Raw genomic sequence first — 14,035 nt, 5'->3', positions numbered from 1 at the left:
ATCCCAGCGCTTTGGGAGGCCAAGACAGGCAGATCACCTGAGGTCAGGACCAGTCTGGCTAACATGGTGAAACCTCGTCTCTACTAAAAATACAAAAATTAGCTGGGTGTAGTGGGCAGGTGCCTGTAGTACCAGCTACTCGGGAAGCTGAGATGGAAGGATCACTTGCACCCAGGAGCCAGAGGTTGCAGTCAGCCAAGATCGTGCCACTGCGCTTCAGCCTGGGTGACAGAGTGAGACTCCATCTCAAAAAAAAAAAAAAAAAAAAATTCTCCCAGTATTTACTGAATATGCTAAATTATATTAGTACCTCTCATAGTTCTCTGCATGTAGTAGTCACGTAGCTAAGTTCACTGAAGCCACAAACAAATTTGATATCCTTAAGGAAACAAAATTCTGATTGATTCTGATCTGTGTCTTTCAGAAAAATCACTACCAATATAATGGATTTTATATGTCAGATTGCTTTATTCTGGATATCATGGTAACAATACAGAAAGTATACATAACTTCCCATTTCTGCAAGTAGTCATGACTGCTGAAGAAAGAAAAACTTAAAGCTACGGCAGAATTATTTGGGTACCTTTTATGGAAATTCTGATTTTGTTTTCAATTTTTGATGACTTTTTACTAAAGGTATGAACACACAAAGAGCTTATTTTGTTAGGCAAATACACGTTAATAAGCATGCCTAGAAGAGGACTGATTCTTCACACCCGGACCCACTGGTTGCTGTTGGGCCTCGCTTTGCTCTGCAGTTTGGTATTATTTATGTACCTCCTGGAATGTGCCCCCCAGACTGATGGAAATGCATCTCTTCCTGGTGTTGTTGGGGAAAATTATGGTAAAGAGTATTATCAAGCCCTCCTACAGGAACAAGAAGAACATTATCAGACCAGGGCAACCAGTCTGAAACGCCAAATTGCTCAACTAAAACAAGAATTACAAGAAATGAGTGAAAAGATGAGGTCATTGCAAGAAAGAAAGAATGTAGGGGCTAATGGCATAGGCTATCAGAGCAACAAAGAGCAAGCACCTAGTGATCTTTTAGAGTTTCTTCATTCCCAAATTGACAAAGCTGAAGTTAGCATAGGGGCCAAACTACCCAGTGAGTATGGGGTCATTCCCTTTGAAAGTTTTACCTTAATGAAAGTATTTCAATTGGAAATGGGTCTCACTCGCCATCCTGAAGAAAAGCCAGTTAGAAAAGACAAACGAGATGAATTGGTGGAAGTTATTGAAGCTGGCTTGGAGGTCATTAATAATCCTGATGAAGATGATGAACAAGATGATGAGGAGGGTCCACTTGGAGAGAAACTGATATTTAATGAAAATGACTTCGTAGAAGGTAATGTGAAAAATACGTTGGTCAATATTATGTTAGTAAGACAAATGCTAGTATTGTATGTTGGTAACATAAGTCAGTCATTATCCACAGTATTAAAACACTTAAAGTTTTTGGCACTTTATTCCACCAAGAATTTTAAGTGGCCTTTTGGAAAAAGGTATAATGAGATCATAATAAAATTGGAGAATAAGGACTAGGGAAATAGAATAAAACAGCTCTTGTTGCATGTGTATGATTTATATTACTCACTTATCTGATCTTGGTGTTTTTTATGTTTTTAAAAATGTGTAAACTAAGACTCAAAACTTGAAAACCATTTGATAAAGAAAATATTAGTAGACTCTTAGCTATTTTTCATATTGGAGGAAGGAGAAGTGCCTGTCTGAACAAGGGGTCATACATAGTTTAAAAAGCATATTTGGCATTTGGAAAAGTAAGGAAATATCTCTTTTCCTCATACATATTTCAGAAAGGGTATGGGATTTTTATGTGTCAAGATGGGATATGACTCAGAGGTTGAAGAATACTGCTATAAAATTTAAGATACTTATTGGTTGATATTAACAGTAATAATTCTGTATCCCTACCCATCTCCTTTACACCTTTACACTCACTGCTAGACATTTAATTGCTGACTTAAACCATTTTGAAAATAAATGTTTCTTGAAAGTTCTCTTTGCTTGATTCTATAGACTGTGTATCACAGTGGTCCCCGGCCTTTTTGGCAACAGGGACTGGTTTCATTGGTGACAGTTTTTCCATGGGATGGTGAGGATGGTTTTGGGGTGAAACTGTTCCACCTCAGATCATCTGGCATTAGTTAGATTCTCATAAAGAGCGTGCAGTGTAGATTCCTTGCATGCGCAGTTCACAACAGAATTTGCGCTCCTTTGAGAACCCAATGCAGCCGCGGATCTGACAGGAGGCGGAGCTCGGGTGGTAATGCTTGCCAGGCTCCCGTCGCTCACCTCTTGCTGTGCCGCCTAGTTCCCATCAGGCCGCAGACCAGTAGCGGTCTGTGGCCCGGGGGTTAGGGACCCCTGGTATAGCACATGTAGACTTTTTGACTCCAAATCATCGTGGCCATCACTTGCTGCGCTGTAGCATTATTATAATACACCGAGGCCTTTGGAGGCCATCAGGGAGGGCATTATGGTTTGCAGTGGCATTGCAGCTGCCTTTCCTTGTGGCTTCCTCTTTTTTCTGCTGTCACTTCCTGCCATTTTTGATGGATTATTGTTCTCAAAACTCTTCTGATTTTTCTGCAAGCTCAGCTTTTTGTCTTCTCACTGTATGTTTGTAGCTTATGGCAGAATTGGAAGCTGCGGAGGAAATAAGATAACTAAGTAACATGCGTAAAATGTCCTCACATCAGCTCTACCTAAAAAGAAAGGGAGCTGTGCCAGTTTTATATTCTGCAGCTCCTGCTTTTGTCTTATAACTCTCCTTGGATTCTGATACTTCAGGATTTTTCTCTACATGGAACATATTCTGTTCCTTACCTTTCCTCTACTGTGCCACTGTCTGCCCACTGCAGGGAGAGTAATTACTAATAATTAGTAATGACAACTAATTCCTATCCCTCTTCTAGACTTTAGCTCAGATATCACTCTTCTGAGAAGTCATCTGCAACCTCAAGTCTAAGACAGCAGTACTTCTGTGTGCTCTTCTCACCTGTACATTCATACTGCTTGTCACAGTGTGTGGCGTTGCCCATTTCCTGGCTTGTGCTTCCTACTAAACTGTAAGCCTCAGGAGGGTTGGGACCAAGTCTAATTTATTCACCTTTTTATACCCAGATATTGACTGAGTGACTCACACATCTGTAAGTCTAACCTTCTCTCTCCTGAGTGCCACACTTAAAAATCAGATTGTGACTGGGCACGGTGGCTCACGCCTGTAATTCCAGCACTTTGGGAGGCCAAGGCGGGCAGATTATGAGGTCAAGAGATCAAGACCATCCTGGCCAACATGGTGAAACCCCATCTCTACTAAAAATACAAAAATTAGCTAGGCCACGTGGTGGCGCATGCCTGTAGTCCCAGCTACTCAGGAGGCTGAGGCAGAAGAATTGCTTGAACCTGGGAGGCGGAGGTTGCAGTGAGCCAAGATTGCACCACTGCACTCCAGCCTGGTGACAGAGTGAGACCCCGTCTAAAAAACAAAAACAATCAGGCCGGGCGCGGTGGCTCAAGCCTGTAATCCCAGCACTTTGGGAGGCCGAGACGGGCAGATCACGAGGTCAGGAGATCGAGACCATCCTGGCTAACACGGTGAAACCCTGTCTCTACTAAAAAAAATACAAAAAACTAGCCAGGTGAGGTGGTGGGCGCCTATAGTCCCAGCTACTTGGGAGGCTGAGGCAGGAGAATGGCGTAAACCCGGGAGGCGGAGCTTGCAGTGAGCTGAGATCCGGCCACTGCACTCCAGCCTGGGCGACAGAGCAAGACTCCGTCTCAAAAAAAAAAAAAAAAAAAATCAGACTGCCTTGTAGATACTCATGCTTTTCTCTCAAAGACATCTCAAATCACTGTGTTTATGTCTGTACCAATTTTTCTTTGTCTGACTTCACTCTAGTCAGTGATTTTATATGTGTGTATGTATACGCACATATATATACAGATATATATATCACATAGTACTCTATTGTTATTATTTGTCTATTTTTCTGTCTCCTTCACTAGACTGGCCCTGTCCTCAAAATTGAGACCACATGGCACTCTTTATATCACATAACTGACATGAAGGCACTAGATTTCTTTTAGTTGACCTAAACCAATAGAAATGTTGACTCTTGGGTCTAGATTTTAATATTGCTAGAAGTAATGTCTTTCATGGTTACCATATTGATAGGCTTTAGTATTTTTAAAAAGTCATATGTAAAAAGGAATAATTGTCATTTGTAGTATATTTTATAGATTGAATAAAAGAACAGAACAGTGAACTTTTTTTTTTAACCTTTCCTTTTCTTTTAAGGGAGTAATTGTTACTGACTGTACAGTGGGGATAAATATTTTCACAAATAGGTGAAAATCCTGCGGGTCTGGTTTAATACTCTTGATGTTTAAGTGAGGAAAATCTGTCTTCCCTTTGAATTTGTGAACTTTGACATGGAGATGTCTTTGTTCCTAACCTTTAGGTTATTATCGCACCGAGAGAGATAAGGGCACGCAGTATGAACTCTTTTTTAAGAAAGCAGACCTTATGGAATATAGACATGTGACCCTCTTCCGCCCTTTTGGACCTCTCATGAAAGTGAAGAGTGAGATGATTGACATCACTAGATCAGTTATTAATATCATTGTGCCACTTGCTGAAAGAACTGAAGCATTTGTACAGTTTATGCAGAACTTCAGGTAACTGTCAGGACTTAATGATTCAGCTACATTCTCCTAAAAAAAATCACATTTTATTCAGATTTCCTTAATTTATCTTCACTGATTATAATTACTTAGAATAATTTTATAGGCTTTAGGGGAACTTTATTGTTTTATATTCTCTCTTTTTTTAAAGCATGTGTAGTGTATTGTGTTATAGACAATTTGAACTATGAAATAAATTGAGTGACACCTATTAGAAACTAAATTTGATGGCCTTGATAATTGTGAATTCATTTTAAGACAAGTTGAATTTTTAAAAAATCAGCTTTACTAAGGTATAATTTACATGCAGTAAAATCCACATATTTTAAGGATATAGGTATCATGACTCTTTTTTTTTTTTTTTTTTTTGAGACAGGGTCTCACTCTGTCACCCAGGCTAGGATGCAGTGGAGTGAGCACAGTTCACTGCAGCCTCAACCTCCTGGGCTCAAGTGATCCTCTGCCTCAGCCTCCCAAGTAGCTGGGACCACAGGTGCATGCCATCTTTTTTATTCTGTACAACTTTGTAGAGTGGGGGTCTTGCCATGTTGTCCAGGCTGGGATTTAATGTCTTTTGACAAATGTACATACTCGCGAACCACCACTCCAATCAAGACATAGAATACTGGTGTCTCACAAGAAAATCCCCTTGAGAATGATTTCAGTTTTTTTAACTGAAATACATTTAGAAATACAAACATTAAACTAAAAGTTGGAGAAAGTTATTTCATCTTGCAAAGCAGAGAATTTGTAAAGGTTTTTTTATGTTATCAAATTTGGATATTTTAAAATGCTGAAGGGTTAAATAATTACACATTATGAAAACTGTGGGAAATGCTGCTTTTTGATTTAACAGTTTCCATGTTTTTAATACTTTAATATTTTTAATGTTTTAGATACTTTGATATACTAGTTTTAATGCTTTGTGATCCTAGTCTTTATTCTCGTATTGAAATTGTTGGATTTAAAGGTTAATTAAAACTGTTCTGCAACTGAATGTCTGGCAGTCATACTTCCAAGTGAGATTTACTGTTCCAAATAGCTCACATGAGATCTGATTTCCTAAAGCATTTTTTTATTGCCTTTCTTGGAATTACTTTCAAAGGCCACATTATTCTTTACAGTAAGTAATCTCAGTCATGGCAAATATTATTCCTTAATGATAGTTATAATTTTTGGAATTAGCCAGTCTGAAGACAAAATGACTCTTAATCCAAAAGGTCAGTATTTATTTATTTGGTTTTGAACCAATTGAGTGTATTTCCTTGGACAGCTTGTGATTTGCTTCTGAAAGCAATCCAAAAGCAAAAGTTCAAAAAATGTTTTGAAATATGGCAACAATGTCAGACTGCTTCCATGGCCCTCCAAGGGTTGCACCCATTCAGGCATAGATCTTGTGCCTTCCATAATTCATCAGTATTGCCACTTTTATGTTTACTACTGTGTCAGTAATGCCTCATTTTCTTGTTAAAGCTTCATGTGGTTGCTTTCTGAATAAATAGTGCCTCATGTTTTCTTGAATAAACTTTATTTTTCACTTCTGTTAGGGATGTTTGTATTCATCAAGACAAGAAGATTCATCTCACAGTGGTATATTTTGGCAAAGAAGGACTGTCTAAAGTCAAGTCTATCCTAGAATCTGTCACAAGGTTGGTGAACCACATCCACAGCGAAGTCCTTGATATATAATATTGCTAAAAGAGAATTTCAGATATGTAATGAGTTAATAATTTTTAGTAACTATTATTTAAAAGTTGACTGAGCATGTGGGTGGTTGTGGTGATGATAAGTTCCTCATTTCACATGCAACCCTACATGACTCAACTTCCCTTCACTGCTTACAGGCAGCTTGGCATGATCAGGATGCTCTCTCTGGCCCACTCACCTTCTGTGTATTTGCTGCTGCTTTCCCTTTGTTTAAATCTAATTCCTTCACTTTGACATAATTCAGAAGATTACATCTTCTGAACTTGTCTCTTTTTTTGTCACCTTTCTTTCCTTCCATTTCCTCAGGCTCCTTCTTCTCCCCCTGCTAACAGTGCCAAGGTCTCCCATATCCTTAAGAAACTCCCACTCAACTCTGAAGTGCCCAGCCGCTACCATTACATTTCTGTCCTTTCACAGCTCAACATCACAAGACAGTAGTTCATAACTAAGCAAGTCATATAGTACCTGGCACATAGTAGATGCTCAGAGGTTTGAATGGATGAATTAGTAATCCTTTAGTACTTAATTATTATTTAGCTTCTCAGTCTTTTTCTTTCTAAATCATGGGCCCAAAAATACGACTTAACTGCCAAATTCTTTTCTGTTATTCTTTTTCATTGCTTTTTTACCTTTGACAACCTAACCAGTATTTCCATCTTAAAATGTTCTTCTTGTGTTTGTAAAATGTAACTATTCTGTAAATGTAAGTATGATGTAATGTAAACTATTAGGTTGATTATCATCTCTAACCAGTAACACCAGCTCTATATCCTTTACTTGCTTCTTTACCTTTCTGCCAGTTGTGGCCATTTGCCAAGAGCCCAGATTTGAGCAGCCGTTCTTCTCAAATCATTCAACTAACATTCATTGAGTCCTACCTACTGTGTTCCAGGTACACTGCTTGGGAGTCTGGGGTAGTTGGAAGAAGAGTGGGCATAGATGGGTGAATCTGAGTCCCTGACCTGCAGGGATTCTCAGAGCCTTGATATATATAGACACGACTCACTGTCTTCCCCTTCCATACACCAGCTCCTCCTCCTGATGGCCCTCTTTCAGTTCAGAGTAAAACCATTTTCACCATCCCCTGGGCATGACTTCTGAGAGCCACAGTCTTTTACTTATTCTTTGCCTCCAGTTACCTCTAATTAGTTAGTTCCTACTTACTTCATAGGACCTCTTCTGTATCTCTTCCTTGCTACTGCCACCACCCTAACCCTGGTTCCCCATTCCTCCATTTCTTCCCTTCCTCTCCCTCCTTAGTGTTTTTAGATCACCTACTAAGTGCCACGAGCTCACACTGGTAATACTGAAGTATTGTCAAGACACTTCTGTGGCAAATGGTGTAAACCTACCTTGAGCTCACTTAAGGAAAATAGGAGCAGTATTGAAGAATCTTGCATACCTCCCAGAAATAAAGGGATTGTTACAACCAAATTTGGGGAAGAAAATCAAAACAACTCTGGTTTCTCAGGGATTGGAAGCAGAGACTTGAATACCATCAAAATTCTCTTGTCTCCTTGTCTGTTTTTCTCTGCATGTTGACTTCATTCTCCTGTTGCAGATTGGCTTCTTCCACATGGTGAGGGATATGACTGTTGGCGGCTCTGGGCTCACATCTTCTCAGCTTTGCCATCAGAGAGGAAAGAGCTTTCTCCCAGCTCCAGTTGAGAAAATCCCAGGGAAGGACGTTTTGCCCACTCTTGAGCCAATCACTATGGCCAGGTGGGGTGGGGGTATTGGGACTGGCCCAGCTTAAGCCTGGTCCCCACCCCTAGGAAATTACTGTGGTTGGGGTGGGCAGAGAGTGAGGGGTATTCTGTGATCAGTGCCTCCACTTGATGCTGAGTATGTGGGGTGGCAGTGGGCAGTTTTCACCCAACAGAGGAGAGATTTATAATCCTTAAGATGGGGGAAAGAGTCTTAGGCACTCAGAGCACTTGGAGTCCACTCCATGTACTATTTGAGCCTTTTTTCCATCTCTCCATTACCCATTCTGTACTGTTGTAAGCATAATCCTCCTAAAATGTTACTTTTTTGATTAGGCTGCAGTAAGTGGTTCTCCAACTTCAGTGCCAGAGTTACTAGGAGGACTTGTGAAAATGTAGAGGCTTGGCTCCAGCCCTAGCATCTGATTCAGTGGGTCTGGGTGTAGTCTAAGAGTTTGCTTCTCTAACATGTTGCCACGGGAAGCTGATGCTCTGGGTTTGGGGGCCTCACTGTGAGAACCACTGCCCTAGCAGAAAAGCCCTGCTGATTCTCTTTACCTTTAGGATACTGACCGATTTCTTTAACCTTGCATGGGAGGTACTCTTCTGTCTGACTCTTCTCTCATTGTTCCCATTTTAAGATTCCTTTGACCCTTATCTCACTGTTCCCATTTTAGGGTCCCTTTGTACCAATCTGATTTGTCTGATCCCTTTTCTCTAAAATGCTTTCTACATTCTTACCTCTTTGCCTTTGGGAATAATTCTCTTGAATGACCTTTACACTCACCACTGAATTCAACATTTTAACCAAGGCATAACTCACGTTCCACTTCTAACATCTTTTCTAACTACTCCAGACATGAGCGATGTATTTTTTAGAACTGCTGTTCATTCATTCATTCAGTAACTATGTATTGAACTCCTACTCTATCAGGGGACACTGTGTCCGTAGTAACGAACAAAACAAAATCCCTGCTCCCATAGAGTGGAAGAGACACTGGAACAAACATGTCTGACAATATAAAGGAAAACAGCTGAGGAAGAGGATGGAGATGAAGGACTGGGAGGTCGGAGCTGCTTCTCAAGTAGTATTAGGGAGGATCCCTCTGATAAGGGGACATGTGTGCAAAGACCCAACAGATGCATGAGGAGAGTGATCTTTGTGTGTGCTATCCAATTAGAATGCATTATTTATTAACAGACATTACAGCTATTTTTCCATTTGTGTATTTTTCATCTCCCTAGAAGGTGTTTAAGATTCCAAAGGGCAGTGGCCACTTTTGGAGCCTCATACCACCAAAATGTGCCTCAAATGTGGGCATTTGGTGAATATCTCTCCCTGATGATAATCATACACATGAAGCTGGGATTTTCTTTCCCTGTGTGAATGTAGAACCAATATAATCAAATATTTGAAGTGTAAAACATATTTTGTAAGCTGTGTTGAAGGAAGAAAGTTGGTAACTTTAAGTGGGACTTATCATTTGTTGTGTGTGCTTTCCTCATAGTGAGTCTAATTTTCACAATTACACCTTGGTCTCATTGAATGAAGAATTTAATCGTGGACGAGGACTAAATGTGGGTGCCCGAGCTTGGGACAAGGGAGAGGTCTTGATGTTTTTCTGTGATGTTGATATCTATTTCTCAGCCGAATTCCTTAACAGCTGCCGGTTAAATGCTGAGCCAGGTGCGTAAAATGTTGGTAGATGAGCTGACTATAGAATTTAGAACAGTGTCGGCATGTCCTATAGTTTGAATCAAGTGATTTTTGAGGGAGAAGTTTCAGTTAACCCCGGTTTTTTTTTTAAGCTATATTAGGCATAATTTAACTGGAATACTAAATAGGAAATTGAAAATCTGACCCTTTGAAATTCATATCCTTTGTTCTCTTGGGTCCAACTTCCAGTGACTACATTTGAAGCCAAATAAAGAAATGCAGAGGAACAGGATATCTACAAATTGATGAGGCAGGAGCAGTGCAGGTCGAAAAAGAGCTAAGCAGATGGTATGGAGATGTGTGTGAGAGTCTGAAGCACTCAACTTTGGGCATATAGTGTCCACACATGCAAACATACCCCCATGCATGTGTGCACACACACACATGGAAGTCTAGATGCAGATAGTGCTTGGTCTCCAGACTGCATTTTGAGGTGTTTTACTATATTTTGCTTTACGTTGTAGATATTTTTTGAAAATTAATGAGATAGCCAGGTGCAGTGGCTCTTGCCTGTAATCCCAGCACTTCGGGAGGCTGAGGCGGGTGGATCATGAGGTCAAGAGATTGAGACCATCCTGGCCAACATGGTGAAACCCCGTCTCTACTAAAAATACAAAAATTAGCTAGGCATGGTGGCACACGCCTGTAGTCCCAGCTACTCAGGAGGTTGAGGCAGAAGAATTGCTTGAACCTAGGAGGCGGAGGTTGCAGTAAGCCAAGATCACGCCACTGCACTCCAGCCTGGTGACAGAGTGAGACTCCGTCTCAAAAAAAAAAAAATTAATGAGAAGATGATATTTTTTTAAATCAAATTTTAAATGCTTTTTAGTTCATTTTAAAAAATTAAAAGTATTAAAGAGGCCAGGCATGGTGACTCACGCCTGTAATCCTGCCACTTTGGAAGGCTGAGGTGGGCGGATCATGAGTTCAGGAGATCGAGACCATCCTGACTAACACGGTGAAACCCCGTCTCTACTAAAAATACAAAAAAAGTTAGCCTGGCGTGGTGGTGGGCGCCTGTAGTCCCAGCTACTCAGGAGGCTGAGGCAGGAAAATGGCGTGAGCTGAGGGAACGGAGCTTGCAGTGAGCCGAGATCGCACCACTGCACTCCAGCCTGGATGACAGGGCGACACTCCATCTCAAAAAAAAAAAAAAAAAAGCATTAAATAATCTCAGCAGGATGAGTAAGTTCAGGAAATCTATTATACAAACGTGACTATAGTTAATAATAATATATTGTATACTTACAAATTGCTAAGTCAGTAGCATTAAAAAAATGTTCTTACCACCAAAAAAAAACATGTTAATTGTGTGAGGTGATGGATATGGTTATTAGCTTAATTTAGTCATTTCACAATATATGAATGTAGCAAAACATCATGTTGTACATTTTTATTAGTCAATTAGAAAAACATTGTGGGGGCGCTGCTGAGCACAGTAGCTCACACCTTAATCCCAGCACCTTGGCAGTCTGAGACAGGAGGAGCACTTGTGTGCAGGAGTTCAAGACCAGCCTGGGCAACATAGCGAGACCTCATCTTTAAAAATAAAATTTTTGGCTGGGCACAGTGGCTAAATGCTTTTTAGCTCATTTAAAAGAATTAAAAGTATTAAAGAGGCCGGGTGTGGTGGCTCGTGCCTATAATCCCAGCACTTTGGGAGGCCGAGGCAGGCGGATCAGCTGAGGTCAGGAGTTAGAGACCAGCCTGGCCAACATGGTGAAACCCCATCTCTGTTAAAAATACACAATTTGCCGGGCGTGGTGGCTTGCTCCTGTAATCCCAGCTACTCGCGAGGCTGAGGCAGAAGAACTGCTTGAACCTGGGAGGCGGAGGTTGCAATGAGCTGAGATCGCCAGCCTGGGCAACAGAGCAAGACTCCATCCCAAAAAATAAAAATAAAATTTTTTTAAAATTCTAATAGCAAATTTTTTTTAATGTGGAACTATTCATATGCAAATGATTGCCTTCTTATTAATTAGATTAGAGAGAGTTTTCAGGAACTCTTTGAACCTAATGAATAAATGAAGGTTAGGTTTATTTTACAGCATGAAATGCAAAATGTGAAAGTTGAAGGAGACATATTTGCTTAGTTTAAAAGAAACATTTTATATCCAGAAATAGATTTGCCTCTGGAAAATTGAGCTCCCCATCCCTAAATGTATTTGAACAATGGTAGAATGAACATCTGCTAGGAATCTTGTAATAAAAAGGTTGCCATGTTACTCCCACACTTCCTGACAATCACTGAACACTTCATGTGATCACATCTGATTGAAGGCAGCCATACTCTACTGAGGGAGATGGTCTAGTTAGCCTTTATGGTCCTTTTAGATCAGTCAGTTTGAATGCTGATGACAGGGTCTTCTCCAAGGTCTATTATATCAAGTAATTTTAATCCTTGTCTTCCTGACTGTTCCAGATTTTGGTTCAGATTTTTTCTATATTTTAATTATTCTCTGCATGTCTATTCATTGTACAGTATTTTTTGAATTTACTCTTTCTGATGATTCATTTTTGAAGGGTGGATTTAACAGACATTTCTAAGTTTCATAGTGATTATCAGAGGTTAATCTACACTTATTACTACTGATTAGATGAAATAATGAGTAATAAATGACTCAGGTAATGAATACACATCTCCCCAAAGTCAAAGGGAATAAATGTGAAGCACCCTTTAGTTTGTTTTTTTCTCTGTTCTTTTGTAAGGTTGTAGTTAACCTACTGATATGTTACAAAATCATCATGATATTCATCAAATTAACATGATGTTCTGTAGCCTGAATATTTAAAAATATAGATAAAATCATCTTCTATGATAAGAAAGACTTTGATAAAACTTAATAGATACTGCAACAAGGAACAGTTCTTCATAACTTCTTTGTATGTTACAAACCTATATTTTAATTTGTAGGTAAGAAGGTGTTTTACCCTGTGGTGTTCAGTCTTTACAATCCTGCCATTGTTTATGCCAACCAGGAAGTGCCACCACCTGTGGAGCAGCAGCTGGTGAGACTTTCACATTTTCAGTTATGAAAGACTCTAAGATCTTTTCTTTTCTAGATGTTTGTTGTGTAAGTAGAAAACAAAGTTTCAGCAAAAAACTGTATTCCCATGAGCAAAGTGTTAAAGAAAAACTGTAGTTATTGTAAATACATTTCCGTAGTTCCTCTTTATACCCCCAATAAAATGCTTTTCACATTTATTGCTTCAGAATTAAGTGTAAGGGGAGCAGAGTTTAGGTCATAAAGGAAAACCTCATGTCCCAGAATGTGGAAATTGTACAGTCATTTCTGCCAGCTTATTTTTACTAATACTAAAAATTTGATTTTAAAAACTCGACTAACTAGAAATATAAATCTACTCTGCTAAATAAGAGGGAATAGTATACTCTGGTAAATTACTTGGAAAGTCATGGAATATAAATGCCATATATCAAAACTTACAGTTATTGCCAAAGCTAATCTTATGAAGCTTTTTAAAATGTTTAAACATTATTTTGTAATAATTTAGATTTAGAGAAGTTGCAAAGATAGTATAGAGAGTTCCATACTTCACCCAGTTTCCTCTGATGCTAACATCTTATGTAACCATGGTGCATTTGTCAAAGTGAAGAAATTAATATTGGTAAGTTACTGCTAAGTATTTAGGATTACACCAGTTTTTCTACTAACGTCCTTTTCTGTTTCAGAATCGAGTCCAGAATACCAAATTGCTTTTAGCGTAATCCTTTATTGTTAATACTAAGAAAACGTAGAAATGATTAAGAAGTCACTTTAAGATGTTTAAAAAAAAAACGAAAAATAACTTCAAGGAAAGCAATAAAGATAAAGCAGAAGTTAATACAACAAAAATAGATTGAGAAATATAGAAGCTTATGTTTATGTACAAAAAATTTAATCATAAGGTAGACGCATTTTGGGTAAAAAGGAAAACATTAGAAATTAGAATGTGAAAACATTGAGATAAATCAATTTTATAGGGTAAGTTTTCTAAATTCTAAATAAAATGAAAGATTTGGAAATTTATAAAATATGAACACAGGCTAAGTTCATGTTAGTATTTTATGAATAAAAGAGGTGGAAGTGGGCCGGGCATGGTGGCTCACGCCTGTAATCCCAGCACTTTGGGAGGCCAAGGCAGGCAGATCACAAGGTCAGGAGTTCGAGACCAGCCTGACCAACATGGTGAAACC

General features: G+C 39.2%; 1 protein-coding gene across 5 annotated transcripts in view; it reads left to right on the top strand.

Annotated features, from left to right (window-relative positions):
- The window catches only part of CSGALNACT2 (chondroitin sulfate N-acetylgalactosaminyltransferase 2), a 45,369-nt gene that overhangs the window by 16,317 nt on the left and 15,017 nt on the right, over positions 1–14,035 (top strand). Inside the window, exons 2-6 of one of the 5 annotated variants that reach the window (XR_002728226.1) lie at positions 425–1,348; positions 4,488–4,704; positions 6,258–6,359; positions 7,979–8,139; positions 9,632–9,767. Coding sequence is in view for 4 of the 5 variants with exons in the window: in XM_023198541.1 (XP_023054309.1) it covers positions 688–1,348; positions 4,488–4,704; positions 6,258–6,359; positions 9,632–9,810; positions 12,755–12,849 (1,254 nt within the window). In the remaining variant the exon portion in view is untranslated. Of the gene's footprint in view, positions 1–424; positions 1,349–4,487; positions 4,705–6,257; positions 6,360–7,978; positions 8,140–9,631; positions 9,811–12,754; positions 12,850–14,035 lie in introns of those variants that run through there. The other 4 variants (XM_023198541.1, XM_023198543.1, XM_023198542.1 and 1 more) reach the window with 4 other exon arrangements.

Source organism: Piliocolobus tephrosceles, chromosome 9 (assembly GCF_002776525.5).
Source record: "Piliocolobus tephrosceles isolate RC106 chromosome 9, ASM277652v3, whole genome shotgun sequence".
Taxonomy (NCBI): Eukaryota; Metazoa; Chordata; class Mammalia; order Primates; family Cercopithecidae; genus Piliocolobus; species Piliocolobus tephrosceles.
This window is presented reverse-complemented; position numbering and strand designations above follow the sequence as displayed.